Source organism: Hydra viridissima, unplaced genomic scaffold (genome assembly GCF_058129835.1).
Source record: "Hydra viridissima isolate aposymbiotic clone 2 unplaced genomic scaffold, HvirCarnegie_v1 scaffold_3, whole genome shotgun sequence".
NCBI classification, from domain to species: Eukaryota; Metazoa; Cnidaria; class Hydrozoa; order Anthoathecata; family Hydridae; genus Hydra; species Hydra viridissima.
This window is the reverse complement of record NW_028324302.1, coordinates 2,709,946-2,729,381: the sequence shown is the minus strand read 5'-3', so window position 1 is coordinate 2,729,381 and position 19,436 is coordinate 2,709,946. Positions and strand designations below refer to the sequence as shown.

The window sequence follows — 19,436 nt, the reverse complement described above, 5'->3', positions numbered from 1 at the left end:
TCATGTTTAGTCACTAATGAATGGTTTTCTATGTGAATATCAGTAATTGTGATAATCATTGAATAGAAATATTTAATTAAAGGGCATTTTTTTCAAAAAAGAGCCGGTTTTGATCCAGCCACTGCACATTTTAATAAAATTTTAATTGTTTTGTGATTAATTTCGTTGGAACCCATGGTTATTTAAAGTCCACCGCGATTTCACACGCTATTCAGTATATTTACGCAATCTATGGACAATTTTAGAAAACTCTCTCCCCCCTTTTTTAGCAGGATAGCCCGCTAATGTTTTTTAAAAAGTTAAATATATTTCGAAATAATTTTTGCCATGCATTAAATTTCTATTAAAATGCAATAACGTAACTAATTATTAGTGGTCATAAAAATTGAAGAAATACCTGCATCACATGTCATATAAGTTTAGCTACCTGGGTTTTATAGTAGAAGCAACAAAACACGGAAAAAATTTTTAATGAGAAACTTATTATGGTTCATGCAATATGGTGTTATTAAATAAATTTATGGTGTACATAAAATTTCTGCTAGACACGTATAGGCCACAAATACATGTGTGAACAACATTTAAAAGATTAAATTTACTTATGTAATAATTAGCAACACAAAAATTATATAGCTTTCTTTTTTTTATATGCACCTTAAAAAACACATTAAAAAGGCAAGTCAATGTCATAATAAGAAATTCTTTACAATAAAATAGTTTCAAATTCACAAAATTTAAATTACTAAATCTTAACATCAGCATCATCAACATCAGATGATCCATCTTCACCACAGCACAGCTCATTATTTTCTTCTGATTCACTGTCCTGATCAGAGTCAATGCCATCTATTTCCTCATTAGGTATGATTTTATTGTAAAACTCAAGATTTTGATCTTGTCTCCAATCAACACCATAATGAGAGTTCAATAACTTTTCTACATCCTTTATTTTCTTCGGGTTAATTTTAATTTGTGAATGAAATATTGGTAAATTAATTGAATTAAAATTTTTACCTTTCTTGGTCAATGACTTAAAAGCATTAACTTCTACTGTATAAAAAGGTTCACCTCTCACCTCAATAATTCTTAGTCTTTTTAACACAATGATTCTTTTACAACTAGCTATTTTGAAATGCCAAGAAACATTATTTCTTAGAACGGTTTTCAAATAACTTTTCCAATCTAAAATTTCATAATCTTCTCCTAAGTGGAAAACTGCAGAATGTTTTTCAGTGACCTCCACATACTCTTTGGGGCTAACAATGATCTCCTTCTTATTGATGAACTTTTCAATGGTGCCAAACACCCTATCTGGTGGAATAAAGGAGTGACCTGTCACTGGGAAATCCAGTTCCACTGTTTGAATATGAGGATGAGCTTTATTGTGGAGCCAATAACTGATCATACCAATCATTACTGTATTCTTATTTTGCCCAGGGCATCCATCACAGCACAATCTGACTCTTTTTATGTTGCTAGACATGCTTAAATTATTCAGAGAAAAATAAAGAGCAGATGCAATTTCATTTGATCCCTTAGATTGCTCCCCCTCTATCCAATAGTGAGAATCAATATTTTCTTTGTTAAGTGTATTATGAGAGCTCCCTTTTACAATTGTAAAATTATAAAAGTTAAGCTGCCTCCTATAATATGCAGCTTGATCTGATAGTTTAGGTAAGACTTGGTTCTTCTCACAACCAAATGAGAGGGTAACAAGGTCATCACTTTCTTCCCTCAGCTTGTCAAAATAAGCATCAGCTCTTTGGCAATGGATGTTTAATTTTAAAACTATTTTTTCTCTGGCTTGGAGATCTTTTGTATTTTTGATTCAAATTTTAAGTTCAGAACATGCAGAGCAGGTGTCAACTCTAGGGGTCCCAAAACCTAGATTATACTCTGTATTGAATATATTAGTAAAAAACCATTTGGTAACTTTTAATTGACTATCACACTTTTTGTTATACATCCTCCACATTGCTGCAATTGAGAATTCAGCTGGTAAGTACTGCCTACATTTTGAGTGTGACCTACAGTAGTGCTTTTCACTAACTTGAAATGATTCTATGAATTTATTTACTTTCTCTTTTTTCTCAACAAACTTCACTGCTTTCCTGTCTCCACCTCAACTTTCTTTGGCTGAAGTACCAGATTTGTGATATCTACTGATAACTCCAAGCAATCTATTTTTTTTTATGCCTAATATTCCTAAAAATGTTCTCCTACAAACAGGTATTCTTATAGAGGAAGAGACAGCCTTTGTAACAAAATATTTTACAGTAAATTCTCTTTTCCTATTTGATTCACCTTTAACACGTTTCGGCTGTAGGGATGAACAATGCTTCAAAGTGAAGTTGTCCTGGTCCATTTTCTTACTTGTTTGATAAAATCGCTCATTGAAAGTGATGACATCACTCTGTGACAGGCAGTGGCATTGGAAAGCACCCAATTTGTGCTTGCATGAAGGGATTTTTGGTGGACTCTTCTTTGAATACCTGCAGAAAAATAGAAGTTAAAAGTTAATAAACATAATTAAAAATAATACTTCATCAGTAATGCATACCTAGCTTTCTTCTCCCTTGCTCCTTTTGTGTTTTCGGGGTCTGCCACGCGTTTGCGTGACTGCAGTCTGCTTGTTTTTTTTACTTTTCGATCATTTTCCATCGCAAAAAGTCTGTAAATGTTTAGTTAATTAATATTTCATAAATATTTTCTACTTTTTCTATTACTTACATGACAAATTACGAAGAATTTGCAATTTCCAGAGGATAAAAGCATTAAAAACGAAAGAATTTTCTATATCAGCTGTTGTGATCACGTGGTATGATAACTGCTTTTCTATTGGCTGAAATAATAAACTGGTTTTGAAACAGCTGCGCAAACAAAAAGAGCCGGGGTTGCGTTAAAAAAGTTAGTCGTTAAAAAAGTTTATTAAATGTGAAATCTGCGCATGTGCAAAATCATTAAAACTTTTTTAACGCCTTACGGCGCACGTAGGAGTATTTGACGATTTTAGCTGGCCAAAATTGGAATTATTAAAAGTGGCCGTACCCACTTAATTACCTACCCTTATTATCTCTCGATAATGGTCGCTTAATGAGCAGTAAATGGTTTGGTTATAAAAGTAGTAATTGGAACTACACAGTCTAGTTAAATATCCGATCTATAACTGCGTGGTTCATTTTATTTACGAGCAATTTTAGTGATGTTTATTGAAGCTGTGTACAAGTGTTTACAACAGAAGTTTTACAGTGTTATATTATCATGGATGAATCTATGACAGGTATGTACATTATTCACTCTTACTACCGTTTTGAAATATTAATTACCACAAAAGTTATGTACCATGAAACTTAGCATTTTTTTAACGAATTTTAAAGTAAATTTTGACTTTAAAAGTGAAAAAGTTGTAGTGCGCATTGAAACCCTCTTAGTTTTTTTCGTTTTTCTATGAGTTTATACCACTAGCTATTTAAAAATCTTAATTTCAACTGCCTGTTGATGCCATCTAAATTTTAATCATGTTCTAAGCGCATCAAGGTCCAAGATGAATTTTTCAACTTAATTTTTTTTTCTAGATGGGTCATCAGGAATGCAAACAATCTCTCGTTTGGATTTCTACAACAGTATTCAGCAGCAAGAGGCTCCAAACTTCAATGAAAAAACGGACTTAGCTGATCAAAATTTATTATCAAGAAATCAATATACCGAAGAACTAAAAACAGTATACAAGCGTCAAATGTCGAGGTTGAAAGCTATTTTTAGAAAAATGTGGTCGTCTTCATCCAGAACTCATGAAATATTTATTAAGAAGCATGGCCCTTGGCTGCAAGGGAGTTTCCAAATACCGGGTACCCCATCCACTCCATCATCAGCAGGACGATCAAGAAAAAGTTTTGTCAATTCTAGTGAACGTTCAAAGAGGAGAAAAACAGAACAGCTCAGGAAAGATGTGGAACCAGAAGCTATTGTTTTTGCAGCTGAAACTTGTTTGACAACAAGTGGCAAAAGAAGTGCTGCAACCGTCCTCAAAGATCTTAAAACATCTCCCAAACGAGCGGGAAAGTATAAAAAAGCCTATCGCAGCAGTCTTTAACCTACAAAAAAATCATTGACACCGTTAGAGGCTCTTTTAATATTTACTGACGCAGGCCTAACAAAATCTCAATATGAAATCGTACGTACAAGTGACAAGAAGCAATGGCCCTGCTACAGTATTTTGGTCGAAGAAAAAAAAACATGCTATCCTGATCCTGATTCGTTCTCAGTCACAGAAAGTTTAGCTGAAGTAGACTTACAAAGTCTGCTAAACCATACTGCCGAAAGATTGGTGTTGAATTTAGAAGAAGTTATCAAGACTCTAACAGAAAGTGGGCGTAAACATATGAAATTATCTACGAAATGGGGTTGTGATGGCTCCCAGCAGACACAGTTTAATCAAAATTTTGAGGATGACTCTAATTCTGATGCCAGTATATTTCAATGCTCAATGGTTCCATTACAGCTAACTTGTGGAGTAAATAAAAAGGTTATCTGGCAAAACCCTACACCATCGTCTCCAAGGTTTTGCAGGCCAATTTGAATTAGGTTCATAAAAGAAACTGCTGATGTAATAGCTGAAGAAATTGCTTACATGGAAAACAAAATTGCAGGCTTGAAACCAACTCAACTTTAAGACATAGCAGTAGAACATGCTATGATTGACGGAAAAGTCTCTAACGCAGCAACCACCACTAAATCGACCATGCGATGTTATATTTGTGGAGCAACATCAAGACAATTTAATGATTTGGACAGAACATGTGTTGACAATCAAAGCAGCTACAAATTTGGACTATCCATTCTGCATGCTAGAATACGGTGTTTTGAAAGTCTCCTTCACCTATCATATAAATTGCCTGTAAAAAAATGGCAGAAAAGGCTGAATGAAGATGAGAAGAGACTCTTCTCAGATAGGAAAAAGAAAATCCAAGATGAATTCAAGAGCAAAATGGGCATTCTTGTCGACATACCTAAGGTTGGATTTGGGAATACCAATAACGGCAACACAAGCAGGAGATTCTTCAACGACCCAGAACAATCTGCAGATATCACTGGAGTAGACTTCCGTTTAATTTCCAGAATGAAAATTATCCTAGAAGTAATTTCCAGTGGCCACAAGATTGATGTAGAAAAGTTCAGACAGTATACTTTGGATACTGCAAAGCTTTATGTTGAACTATACCCCTGGTGTCCAATGACTCCAACTCTGCATAAAGTTTTAGTACATGGTCCTGATATAGTAGAGAATGCGCTTTTGCCAATTGGACAATTGTCGGAAGAGGCTGCCGAAGCCAGAAACAAACATTTCCCGGAGTACAGACTTAGCTAGAAAATTTTCTAGAAAAGATTGTAACCAAGATATCATCAATAGGTTATTGTTAACATCCGACCCTTTGTTGTCCAGCATTGGGAAAAAGAAACACAAACTTACAAAGTCTTTTTCAAAAGAAGCTGTGGAATTGCTTCTTCCTGGAGAAGTCCAAGATTCCGACACTGAAAACAACGAAAATGAAGAATATTCTGACAATGACGAAGTGGAATCTGATTAAATATCAAAATATAGTATGTTATTTACCATAATAAAGTTTGAAAAATAATTTATCTTTTATTTCCTCAAATCCTATTGAATAGAATAAAATGTAATCCCTAAAGTACCCACCTTTCCCCTATATTGAACGCCACTGGCTTGGATTTGTACAAAAAACATTTAATTTACAATTTCTTGTCATATGGTAAAGTTTTCAGCTGTTAAAAAGAGAGAAATAATTTTGGCCAGCTAAAATCGTCAAATACTCCTTCATGCGGCGTTAAAAAAGTTTGCCCGTTAAAAAAGTAATCAAAATGGTACCGTCAAAATGAAAACTTTCGTCGCCGGGGTGACTTAGTTGACCGGGGTCAATTGTTGATTTTTTTTAAATTCCTAAAATTTAACAAAGATAACATGTTTTAATTTTGTTAGAGATACCAACAATATATATCGACTATTATATCAACAATTTTGGTATATCAACAGTTTTTGTGAATATAGCACAGTTAATTCGTAGACTACATTGAGTTTTTTTTGGCATTTTTTGACACTTCTGATACATTTATTGAACCATTTGAATTCTTAGCCGGTGAAAATGCCGAGGAAATATTAGCGAAAGCGTGGTTCAAGAGCATATGCAACTTCATACAGTCAAGACACGTTGTTCAATGCTATAAAAGAATGTTTAACTGGAAGAATAAGCGTGAGAAAGGCTAGTCGACAGTTCGGAATATACGCTTCCCATTTGCTTCAACCGCTGGTCGTTGCTGTTTTCCGTCCGCTAAAGATAGAAACGCGCATCAAAGAATCAATACCAAAAAATCAGTTCCTCGGTCTTCTTGCTCTACTGCAACGTCAATTGAAAAGCGATAATTTGAGATCTGACTTCAAGGCTAGTGGAATATTTCCCTTCGATAAAGAAATGGTCAATTCTATGTGTTGCTATTCACTGTTTGAAATCTACTGTTGATAGTTCATTTTTATCACTTTCACCGTTTTTATATTGCTCTTCTGGATCCTAATCTTGTATCAGATACTGTTGTAAGAAATGTTGGGCAGCTTGTATGCTGGGACAACTGTTGTATCGGTAAAACATTCAAACTTTCGATTCTCTGCTGCAGACAATCATTTCAATGATTTCGTAGAGCTAAAAAGCTCAACAAACAAAACAAAATCATAGTTTTTTAGCTACCTCAAGCCTTCTATAGGGCTCGAAGGGTCCCTTTAACACAGGATCCGATGCGGCCGCGTACTCGTATCACCTTTTATCCGACCCTGATTGCGTTTCTTCCAAAAGCATTTTCCTTCGCGTGCCTCTTTGTACCAAAAAAATGATCTTCACATTAAACTTATTAATTTTTTTTAGATTTTTGAAAAAAGAAAATCATATTTCTAGTGTTCAAAACAAATTTAAACCTACTAGAAAATGACTTTTAATGACTTTTGCACAATAACAGGGAGCTAGTTGCAAAATTTTTTGTTCATTTTAATGTTCTTTTCATGTTTCTCTAAGTGTTTAAGGACTGATGATTTTTTAAAACTCCAAAAAGTGACCAATGTTACCCCAGGTTTTTATCATGTTTGATCAATAATACCCCTGGTATTATTGATCAAACACGATAAAAACCTGGGGTAACATTAGTCACTTTTCGGCGTTTAAAAATAAATATTTGTAATAAAAAAATTAAAAAAATAAATATAGAGGCCTATAGCCAAGACCTATAATGTTATTACCACAAGAGAAAACTGTAAAAAATTAATAAGATTCAGAGATACCAAAACTGACCAAAGTTACCCTGGCTAACGATACTCTTTAATTTGCGCAACCCTCAAATCCACAACAGAATATGCTTTGAAATTTTGATTAAGGCATTGGGAGGCATTCTTTTTTTATTTTTGAGCCAAAGCTCTCAAAGAGAGTTTCAATTATTTTTTCCAAATTTTTTTTCTCTGTATTTTTCTAATTCTACAAAGTTATACAATTTTCATGACATTTTTTTTTTTCATTTGACCTCCTCATAGTATCAAAGCTTTTAAACTCCTAAATAAATTATATTTCATGAAAAAATAGAACATAGATACTCCTAAAAGAATTATACTATACTAATTAAAATAATATATACAAAATCATATATTTTTAATTTCTCATATCATAGTTCAGAAATATTAACATTTCACCATGAGCTCCTGTTAAGCTATTTCTCTTTGCAGTATATACATTTCCACCAATACTAAAAAGTCTTTCACTCTCCACAGAACATGGTGGGCAGCTTAAATACTTTAAAGCAAGCTTTGCTAATAGTCGGATTTTGGTTTTCTATGATTTCCACCACAACAAAAGATTGCTTTCTTTATCAATAAGGTCTTCATTTGAGTAGAGTTAAATTTTGTTTAATAAAGTTTCATTTGAAATTAAAGTTTGTGGTTGACTGATTTATTTAGAATTAAATCCTACAAGTTCTTCGAAGCAATTGTCAAAACCCATTTCTACTATATCTTTGTATTCGTTTAGTACTGTACCATTATTTTCATATTCTGAGTCAATATTTTCAATGTCACAAGCTGCAGGCCAATCATTTTCAGTAACTTTGATGTTTTTTATATTTTTATGGGTTTTAATAAGTTGAATGGTTATGTTCTCAATACTTGTTTTGGCAGCTGAAAAGGTGTTTTCATTTTTGAACATTTTTAATTTGAATCTGGCATCAGGAAACGTTGACAAGATGATGTTATAGTTATCAGTATATTGTTTAAAACTATTCTCCATTGAATTAGTTTTCATCAATTAAAGCTTTATTAATGAAATGTTTCAAAAACTGTATCTGTGGTATAATATTTGAAACAGTAGAATTTCTTTCACTCAAGCGAACTCTTGTTTTGTGGAAATCTTTTAGCAAAACACAAAACTGTCCAATAATCATCCATTTGTTTGCATTTAATAAAGGAAGCTTACCATTTTCAGGTGCATATACGGTTAGAGGTTTCCTTTGTTCATAAATTTGTTCTAACATATGACAGGTACTATTCCACCTTGTTGGAACATTTTGAATAAGTTTGTGCTTAGGAACATTGTTTGCTTCTTGAAGAGCTTTAAGTTTAGGGTAGGCTTGGGGAGGATGGCTGAAATGCCCAACAATTGAATGGCAGTTTGCAATGACATTCTTGACAACTGTTTGTTCAAAAATACACTCATTAACTACTAGTTGCAGTGTGTGTAAAAACAAGCCATACTATCATATGGGCTATCTTTAATAGCCTTAACAATATTTGTACCATTATCTCTAGCTAATAAATGAATTTTTGAAGGTGATATTTTAAATTCAGCCATAATATCTTCAATCAACTCAGCAATATTTGCTGCTGTATGCCTCTCAGTAAATGGAGCTACTCTAAGTACAACAGTTTTCTGATTAAATGTATTGTCTAAACAGTGACCTGTCAGGCTCATGAAGCTTTCATTTGAACTACTGCTCCATATATCAGTAGTAAAGCTTATGAATTCAGCAACTGAGTAAACATGGACAGCCATTTTTAATATAAAGTATAAAATAATTTCATCAACTGAGTAAACATGGACAGCCATTTTTAGTGTAAAGTATAAGCTAATTTTTAATATTTTACATACCCTAATAAAACGATGCAATTTTTTTTCAATGATATATTATATATACTAGATGTCTAACTTGCGGGATTTTATTGGACGAAAAGTGAAGCCGCTTTTTTTGTTTACAAATTGAATCCGCCATTTGTAATAAGGGTAAAAACTATATCCGACGTGCGAAATAAAAGTTAAAAATGCACGTTTTTGCCCGAATTAGAAATGGCTCCCACGGCTTCACTTTTCGGATCGAAGTTAGACATCTTGTTTATATAATATATCGTTGTTTTTTTTACGTCTAATTTCATTCCCTAACGAACGCTTTTTGACCATACTGCGCATGCGTAACGCATGCTCAGAACTATTTGTTAACTTTTTTAACGACTAACTTTTTTAACGCAACACCGGTTTTGGACCAATTGCTGAATTTTACATAGTAAAAACAATAGGATTGAACAGGTTTTGCACCATTTTTTTAATTTTTCAATATAGTGCGAGCCATTACGAAACATTTGGCGTGCTTCATTCAAAATCGAAAAAAATGTCAAAGGGCCGGTTTTGAAGCTGACGGTCTCAACTATTGGAAACAAGGCTTAATAGATGAACGTGCAACGATATTGTTTTTTTTTTTTTTTTTTTTTTTGCGAACCACGCTCATTGCGTAACAAATCTTTTGTTTTAAACAATGGAAATTAGTTTATATTAAAGTCACTCGGATTCGTTGAAAATTTTTGGTCTCGTCTAACCAGTCACATCAACTGGCTTTTAGTTAATAAAGATAACAGCAGTAAAAGCAAGTTTTAAGCTCAATTAAAAAAGCTGGACTTTCTTAATATTTTAACAAATAACGCTGATGATGATATAAGAAAATGAGATCATTTACTTAACTACTTTAGTGCATGTATAACTAGAGATATAATAAATAATACAAAATATCTACTAGTTTTGTAACTACCTAGAGCATATTGGTTTCATGTCCAGGGAACAACTTCATCTACAATATTGCTGTAGACTTCCAGTGTATGAATATTATCGAATTTTCTATTTTTATGTTTAACAACAGAAATATATACAGTTAAGGATAAATAACTCATACATAAAATGAATGTAAATACAATAAGAAATAAAATAATATGCAACATTTTTAAAGAATTTAATAATTTAATATAAATTATGGTAAACCGCAAGAATAACTAAGTATTTAGTATTAACATTATATGATTTACTAGCTATATATAAACTAAATTTTATTTGACAAAAACAAATAGGTTATTTATGACAATTGAAATAATATATGAAATATGAAAAACGAAAGCATGAAATATCTGGCCGCATTTTGCAAGATAATTATAAATTTAAATAACTTTTTAAAAGGTGTTACTTTATCAAATGAATTATAAAAAAGCTCATAAGAAAATACACCTATAAAAAAATAATGCATAGTGGAATATATATTATTGAGATTATAGAGTAATCGAGGAAAAAAATGGCGACATATTGGAAAAAATATTTAAAAAATACACAAATTTAAGGCTGGGGAATGAAGGACCAAAGAATTGAATTATACCAGATCTTAACAAAAAATTTTATTTAAACTTTTTATATTTTGCTACAGTTTTTTTAGTCATTTTAAAATTATCCTTACAGGTCTATTTTATCATTGACGGACTTTCTTTATTCAAAAAAAGTTCCCAAATTTACAAACGTTCGTCTTGAAGAAATGATAAAATCTGTTCGTGCCAACTACTAATTTCCTTTACTTTGGTGTAATTTGTCTCGTAATTTGTCAACGCGTGAAGTTGTTACTTTATCCTGAACAGTCTTATTAAACAAATGCTATAAAAGTTTAATACCACGTGATCAGAGGTTCTGTTTTAAAACTGTGGGCAGCCATTTTAATAGATTTTTTTGTTGACGGGTGAAAATTTAGAGTTTGTCGAAAACTCGCATGGCTTCCTGATTTCTGCGGCCTCTTTGATGTAAAACAATGAGTTGCACGTCCATCTCTTATACGTCCATGTTGAAACCTAGAAAACAATAAAAACGTTTTTTGAGGTATTTTACCGTACGCCTTTACAAAAACTTGGATCCTAAAGATACTGAGTTGATTAAAGATAAAAAAGAATTTTTTTCATCAAACCAACATACCAATGAGGTTTAGTTTATACCAATGTAATGCCTTCAACTCTGATCACTGCTTCAATCCGAGAATGAAACTTTGATTAGGTCTTATTGATAAATTCGCTTGTTAGCCCCTTCCAGGCCCAAGATGCTGAGTTGATGAGTTTGTTAGTGTTAGAGTTCTATTGCTTAAAAGCTTGTCCTTGAATGTTAGCCCAGGTCCTGAAGTTCAAAGGATTAAGGATTGGAGAACTGGTGGCCAGATTGTAAAATCTCAAGGATTGAAAACTGATCGTTTGAAGAGATTATGTATTTAAACTAGTACAAATGCAAGAGTGTCTATGCTGCTCCACCAACAGAATATATAATAAAAAAGAGGTCTGTGGAGAGCACGCACTAATAAATTAACTATTATCAATAATAACAATAACTAGGTTACAAATACGACATTTAACAACATCCACTTACAATAGCTAATTAATAAATATCACTTTCAACATGCTCCTTCACAATAATAAATTTTTTACTGTCACTTTTAACACGCTCCTCCCTGTTGAACAATATTTGTCTTTTAATTGTCTTAGTTATTGTCCATCAAGAGCTGCCTGTCGGGTTGGACGTTTATTAATTGACCTGAGCGCCGCATCGTTCTGTCCAATTTCGGTTTCAACTGCACAGACATTTTTTTTCGAATTATCATCTTTGTCTTTGCTAGCTTGTTCATTATCGATCTCCAGAGGAATTAATTTTTGGACAGGTCGGAAAAAAATCTTGGATGTTCCTTTATTCGATATAACCTTTAGTGTGGCTCCACGAATTGCTTTGTCTTTTCCTTCAATAATTTCCACAACTCTCGCCATTCTCCACTGACTTCTGGGTGTCATATCTTTGTCATTAATTAACATAACATCATTTACTCTTAGTACCTTTTCTTGCTTATTGTGAGGGCGGTGGGTTTTTAATTATTTTTATTGTTATATTATGTTTTCTTCTTTTGCAGTAAAGGCGAAGGGGAATGGGAAGGGGAAGGGGAAGTTTGGGTTTAGTGTTATTGTTGGATTAGGTATATGGAGGTTGGGAGCTAGGTTGATGGTCTGGGGAGTATTTGGTTAGGAAAGGGCTAGGTTTGGGTTGTGAGAAGGTATATGGAGGTTGGAAACAAGGTTGGGGGGTTTTATTAAATGTTTTCTATGTTCGGTCCCTCAGGTAATATATTACGGCGCGGCTATGGTAAGGTGCGCGGTTAGAGCATCATACTTTTTTAATAACAATATTTAACGCATATAGTAATAACAATAATATTAATAATCGAAATGCAAACAAAAATACTTACTACTGGTTCTTCTTCTCTTACTTACTTTTCTTAACAAATATTCTCAAATATTCTCATCAATATATATATTCTCTTAATATTAACTCATGCAAATATCAATAAATCAATACAGATAATAACACTTATTTAAAGTTACTCAAATATCTTTTCTTACCAATTCTTCTTTTAAAATCTTCATAAATTCTTCTCATAAAATTCTCTTTGAATCTTTAAAATCCTTTTCTCATAAATTCCTCTTTTAAATTTCTTAAAATCTTCTTTTTAAATCTCTTTAAACTCTTTTCTCTTTAAATCTCTTAAAATCTCTTTTAAAACTCTTTTCTTATAAAATCTTCTTTTAAAACTCCTTTAAAACTCTTTTCTCATAAAATCTTCTTTTCAATCTCTTTTAAATCTCTTTCCCTTCCCTCTTCTTTTCTTTTTTTAGCTTTTTATAGTTTTTGGTTGTTTATCGTTTTGCAACTTATTCATCATTTATTTATATGACAGGCTGAATAAGTTTTCCGCGTGTACGTCTTTTCTTGGTTGTTGTTATTTTTTTTACTTTCTCTTTTCGCTATATCGTTTATTCATATGACAAATTCAATAAGTCTCCGTGTGTACGTCTTTTCTTGGTTGTTGTTATTTTTTACTTTCTCTTTTCGCTATATCCTTTATTCATATGACAAATTCAATAAGTCTCTGTGTGTACGTCTTTTCTTGGTTGTTGTTATTTTTATTCATATGACAAATTCAATGAGTCTCCGTGCGTACGTCTTTTCTTGGTTGACTCACTCTTTTCTTCGTTCCAATGTTAAAATTGAAAACATTATCATTTTCCCTCCTCACATAGCTCCATTCTTCGAAAAAAATCGTCCCTTGATTTTTGATACAAGGATAGTTCAATTGTAAGTGATATACGTATAGTGTTTATCGTGTCTAGCTTTTCGAGATTTGAGGTTGGCCTTGTCTTCTATTCAAGTAGGTTTCGAGATTTGAGCAAACTTGATTCGTGTTTTTTTGTTTTTTGTTTTTTTTTTTTTTTTTTTTTTGTTTTAAACCGTTTAAATATATTCTTAAATACTGCAATAATATAATGTCGTGCAAATGCTTTCAATTTCATATACTTCAATTTAATATACTTCAATTACATATACTTCCAATAAAATTTCTTAATGATACAACAGTTAAATAAAAATCTTGAAAATGTAATGTGAAAAAAAATGGAAAAGAAAATAAACAAATCGTCTCAAAAATAAAATGGCTTAGGCACTGAGTAGCAAGGGCTAAAACCTGAAAAAGTGCCTTGAGAAAAGTTAAGTTTAAAAAGGTGAAATGCAAAACTCAATTAACTAATTTAAACTTCGATGCTGCATTTCACACAAAATACTGTTCGTCCTCGTCATTGTCATTTGTTTGTTTTGTCTATAGTTAAATACCCTAGCCGTAAAAGTTCTTGTTTTAAAATGTAAACCTCAGTTAACGGACAGTGAACGAATTTTTGTTGTAATTCTTTGTGTTGCTTATAGGTGTATTTTGTGGGTATAGAGTATAGATGGCAAATGTTACTAACTTTTTGAATGGGTAATTTAAAAGTATCGTACTGTAGATGTATTTGTTCTAAATCAAAACACTTTAAACCTAATTGTTGACATAGATTCTTTTCCAAGTATCCCCCCTTGTAATAGATGGTAGAGTATTCTCCAACAAGGTTAAAAAGGTAACTCGGTGCGTCGCTACAAGTGAGGAATGTTTGTTGCTCCGTTGTAGGTTGTGGAACATAAGTGAGGCCATGAATGTTGTTGAAACAAAATTTATATGATTTCTTGTCCTTATTCGAGAGTTTATGAAAATTTTCACAAGGAGCAAAATGTTTAGAAAAAAAGTATCAGTTCTTATGTGCATTATTCCTATTTCCCTGATACAATCGTGATTATTGACACGTATTGCCTCTACGTCAATTAAAAACGAATTCTTTTCCCTAGCTTTTTTCGCATTTTCTTGGCGTGTGCTACTAATGGTTCTTCTTCGGCCATTTTTCCTTTTTTTTTTGTGGTCTCTACAAAGAAAGTTTTCTAAAAACAATGATAAAATTAATAATAAGACATCACTGGCAAACGAGCAGGGTCGTGATTTAAGCCTGAGCATCCATAATGGGACACCTGTTACTCGTATACTTTTATTATTCATCTTTCGATAATGGTGGATTAATTGTCATCCAACATTTTGCGTGTGTGAAAAGCTTAATTGATTCATGTGCGTTTTCATCCATGATTGTTTCTTGTTTATGTTCGTTTGGTATATAACCCAAAACTAGGTGTTGTGGAAATCCAAGTTGTTTTTGGAGTTCCTGATGTATTTCAAAAAACATTGTTATCATTTTGGTGGAGTTGTGATTTGCGTGTAAATGAATATATAATTTCGTGTTGAATATCATATGTCCTCCAGTAGGAATAGTCATCAAGTTCTGTTTAGTAGTGTCTTTGTAAATTATAGGTACCATAAAGTGATAGGTAACGAAGCTAGATATGAGTGTAACAATCAGTAGTACCATTAATGCCATGGTAATTTTGACCTTAGTATTGTTCAGTGTAAAACATAATAGACTTATATAGTTTTTGTGAGGTACAGGTTTACAAATTTCCGGATCGTTCATGGTATTAAGTTTTTGTGAGAAGCAGGTTAAAATTGATTCTTCTAAGTTTATTTTCAATTTCATTTCTATCAACGTGGGTAATCCCAGAATTATGTCGTGTGGGATGTTGGGGGCTATAAACACGGTGGTTAAAAATGTTTTCTCTGCAATTTGAATTTTAATCTCGTCTTCTCCAATTATGGGTATTTTATGATTAGACGCTGATATAAAAAAAATTCCTTTGTTATCTGTAGATGTTAAAGATTCATGCTTGTTTGTGATTTTTAAATAAAGATCTTTGTTGATAATGGTTGTTACTGATCCCGTGTCAATCAATGCCTTAACTTGCAATTGCGTCGCATCATTATGTATTGTGATGATTGCTTGTAGTGCTTCACTGCGGCTTCCATCTCTCAAATTTATTTTTGAAATGGAAAGTAGGTTTGTTTCAGGTGTATTGATCATTTCGTCACCTTCTTTGTTATCCTCTTGGTGTATCATGGGTGTTGGTTTAATAGGTTTGATTTGATTTTTTTGTTTTGTTTCGGATATGTTTGGTAGGACGGGGGTAGCTGGGTTATTTTTGGTTTTTATCCGTAGAAACTTTATTATGGATTCTTTATTTAAGTATATAAGTGATATAATTATGAACAATATTAGTACCCATTTTATAGTTCCTCCTATTCCTCCTAATATGCCATGGAAAACATTTCCAATTCCTGTAGAAGTATCTTTTATTGCTGTACCAGAGGCGTGTATGATGTTGGAAGCTGCCGTGCCAAAACTACTGACTACCTTTTCGTCTAAGTTTCCAACTCCGTTTAATACGCCGTTTAAAGCAGAACCAACTGCCTTTATGATGGTACTTCCTCCTTTAGCTAGAGATTCAATGGTTGCTCCTAAAGCTCTTCCAATGCCAAGTAAAACGTTACCATCACCATGATCTGTTTGAAGTTGTTTTACTTCTTGCATTGCGTCGTGAACGTAAGTGAAAATATTTAGCATAGTATATGGTTCTAGGTAATGTGGTGCAGGTGATAGAAGACGTTTATCAAATCCTCTAATTTCTTTTAACTTTATCGTCGCGGTTTCTTTCAGCAGGGTTTCTTGTATTGTAAAAGCTGAAACGTTCCCTTCGGATGTGATCATATAATATTGGCTGTTGTGATCTCTCAAATAAGTTATAGAAGGTCGGTTTTTACACAAGGTAATAGAACTTGTTCTAACTACTTGCCGATCAAATATTTTAAGGAATCGAGTTGTGTTGTCGTTTGGTATAGAAACAGGAAAGTCGTGATAGCAAGTGTCATTGATTTTCCGGTTTAAGTGTATTCTGTAATTAGATATCTTCTTACACTGTTCTAACTGTAAGGCGTCACCTACAGTATGCACCAGTACACCGGCATCGGGGTGTATCCATTTTGAAGCAGTATTTGGAAACGTCGAGATCATCCAGTGTTGTAGTTTTGTCATTTCTTGTTGGATAAAACAAAGTCTCTCCCATTCTTGAATCATTGTTTGCTTTTGATAAATCATAGTTTGAATAATATGGGCCTCTAAGAGTGGTGCTACAACCGTGTCAGAAACGGTCCTGGCATATTCTTTGATTGCTTCAGTTAGTGGATGAAACATGTTAGGGTGGGTTTTAGCGTTTCTTAACACCAGACCATTGTCCAATTGTATAGTTTCTTCATCAATTCCCATCGTTTGTTGCACCGCTCCGCCAGCTTGTAAGCTGGGAATCAGAAAATATTCTCCAGATCGTTGAATCTGATGTGTTCCTAAAGATTGCATTTCATCATATTCATGATTTGGGTTCCTCCATACAATAACTTTCTTAGATTGGTTCATATCACAAATTCCAGCATCATAGAGTTGGTTAATCTTAGAAGGGCATTCCCTGTCTGTAAGGTGTTGTTCAATAATACTAGCGTTGCCAATTAACTGTGCTTTGAACTGTTGTACCTCATACAGTTGTTTTATTGTTGTTGTTTTTCGAAATATATTGCAGTCATAATTTTCTAACACATAACTTTTCCATAATCCTTCTTCGATTTTGTATATCTTAGGTTGCTTTACATCTAATATTTCTGAACTTATTGGGGTTTTCTTGTTGGGTGAAACAATTTGTTCAAATACGTGTTTTACGTTCTCTTCTTTAGTTGATTCTCTCTTTCGTGTTAATTGAGTATTAAGTATTTGATTCCAAACCATTGCGAGACATTCTTCGATTGGAACTTTTATTTCTTTTTCTTGACGTGATCTTTTACTAGAGAGAAATATGTTTCGGTGATCACAGGTCAGGGTAATCTCAAAATGTGAACAGAGATAAATAGGAAACTTTGATAATTTCGGGGAATAGCGTAAAACCTCGGCTGAATAAGTTTTTACTTGGTATTCTTCTTGATTCATTTTGTGCTTACAGTTCCTTATAGTAGGATAATCGTAAATTCCGAGTGTGGTGGTTGTAGTACAATCATAAATAGGTCCAAGGTCAATTGCTCTTACATTTAGGATGAAAATGGGTAAGAAAAAGAATATTTGCATCAACAATGCCAGTAAGTTGTAACTTCTTACTCCTTTAGAATGTTGGGCAAATGTCTTGATCATAGGATTAAGCGGTAAGTCCAATGAACTGTGTGATGTGTGATTTCGAAGGTAAGTTTTCACTAAGTCTGGGTGGAGATTCTTTTCGGGTTCCCAAGTGTTTTCTGTTTCTTCGTAGTCTTTCCATTTAATGAGAAATTCTCTCTTTCCTTTACGCGTTCTGTGGTTTCTTATCGCTTCAACGATGAAGATGTCACTATCATCAGTTACACCGCGGTCAATTTTCAATGGTGTTTCATTTGTTGAGAGGGTCTTGTTTTGTTTTTCTTTCTTGGAAGAGGTTTTTGGGGTTGTTGAGCTACTTGTTATTTTCCCATAAATTTTGTCATCCTGTCGGTTGACCTTAAGCTCAGAAGTTCTTGCTTTTTCGACCTCTGTGGGCTGATAATCTTGGCTTCGGTTTGTGGGCTGATAATCTTGGCTTCGGGTGCTTTACTGCTATCAACAAGCTGTACTTTAAAATTAACTGGGGAAACTTTTTCAATAATTTGGTATGGTCCTTGCCATTGTGTTTGTAATTTGGGTGATAGGCCTTGTTTTCTCTCTTTGTTGTGTATCCATACTTTTTCTCCATCTTTAAATGTAGGTTCTTTAGCATCCCTGTCATAATAGAGTTTGTTTTGTAATTGTGCTTTTTGTAGATTGTTTCTCGCTAGTTCGTGAGCTAGTTGTATCCTGGAAGCTAGTAGATCTCTATATTCTGATACAGTGTGAGGGACTTCTTTCGGAGTGTAAAAGGCAATATCTGGAGGCAATCTTGGCTCTCTGCCGTACAACAAGAAGTATGGTGATTCACCGCGTGATGAATTTACAGATGTTCTGTATGCGAACAACGCAGCGTTAATGTGTACGTCCCAATCTTTTTGGTGATCACTAACATACATGGATAGTGTTTTGACTAAGGTGCCATTAAATCTTTCTACCATTCCATCGCATTCAGGGTGGTATGGTGTGGTATTTATTTTCTTCGTGTTTACCATCTTACAGAGTTCATTTATCAACTTGGAAAGAAAATTGGTACCTCTATCTGTTAAAAAGGTGCGAGGAGCTCCAAACCGAAAGATTATATTGTCGAGTAACAATTGTGCAATTATAACAGCATCTATATTGGAAGTTGCAAAAGCCTCGGGCCAAGCTGTTAACCTGTCCTGAAAAACAACAATGTATTTATTTCCGGACAATGTTGCTGGGAAAGGACCTATTACATCACAGGCTACTTGGTCCCATGGTTCTGTTACTGGTATTGGGTGAAGTGGAGCTTTATATTTTTGACGATTTCCTTTTCTTTGTGAACAGTGAGTACACCCTCGAATCCAGTGTTCAACATCTGAGTACATTAGTGGCCAATAGTACCGCTTCCTAAGCTTATCGAGAGTCTTAACAAATCCAAAGTGTCCGGCGGTTGCATGATCGTGAGCTTAATAAAAGATGTCATTTCTAAACTTAGGAGGTATGACTAATTGTTTGTAAATTCCTTCAGCAGTTTTCTTCGAAGGCTCATATATGTGATATAGAATGTCGTTTTCGTCTAGTATATAACTATTTATATCAGCTAATAATCTAGTTGCTTCTTTCTTATCTTCTGGAATCGTTTGAT

The 19,436-nt window shown here is 33.4% G+C and overlaps 2 protein-coding genes across 2 annotated transcripts; both read right to left on the bottom strand.

The window, feature by feature from the left end:
• Window positions 1-634: 634 nt before the first annotated feature.
• Window positions 635-2,771, bottom strand: LOC149890594 (uncharacterized). Its single transcript, XM_090083600.1, has 2 exons — window positions 2,561-2,771; window positions 635-2,492 (listed from the first exon to the last, which is right to left on the bottom strand). The coding sequence occupies exon 2, from the start codon at window positions 1,481-1,483 to the stop codon at window positions 743-745; it is 741 nt and encodes a 246-aa protein (XP_089939726.1). The 5' UTR covers window positions 1,484-2,492; window positions 2,561-2,771; the 3' UTR covers window positions 635-742.
• Window positions 2,772-10,737: 7,966 nt separating this feature from the next.
• LOC149890593 (uncharacterized) lies at window positions 10,738-18,131 on the bottom strand. Its single transcript, XM_090081875.1, has 3 exons — window positions 12,773-18,131; window positions 11,313-12,171; window positions 10,738-11,191 (listed from the first exon to the last, which is right to left on the bottom strand). The coding sequence occupies exon 1, from the start codon at window positions 17,840-17,842 to the stop codon at window positions 14,780-14,782; it is 3,063 nt and encodes a 1,020-aa protein (XP_089938001.1). The 5' UTR covers window positions 17,843-18,131; the 3' UTR covers window positions 10,738-11,191; window positions 11,313-12,171; window positions 12,773-14,779.
• Between the last annotated feature and the right edge of the window lie 1,305 nt (window positions 18,132-19,436).

What these genes read in the sequence shown, in the direction of transcription:
- LOC149890594 (XM_090083600.1), bottom strand. Translation starts at nt 1,483, where the DNA reads ATGTCTAGCAACATAAAAAGAGTCAGATTGTGCTGTGATGGATGCCCT.
- LOC149890593 (XM_090081875.1), bottom strand. Translation starts at nt 17,842, where the DNA reads ATGATCAAGACATTTGCCCAACATTCTAAAGGAGTAAGAAGTTACAAC.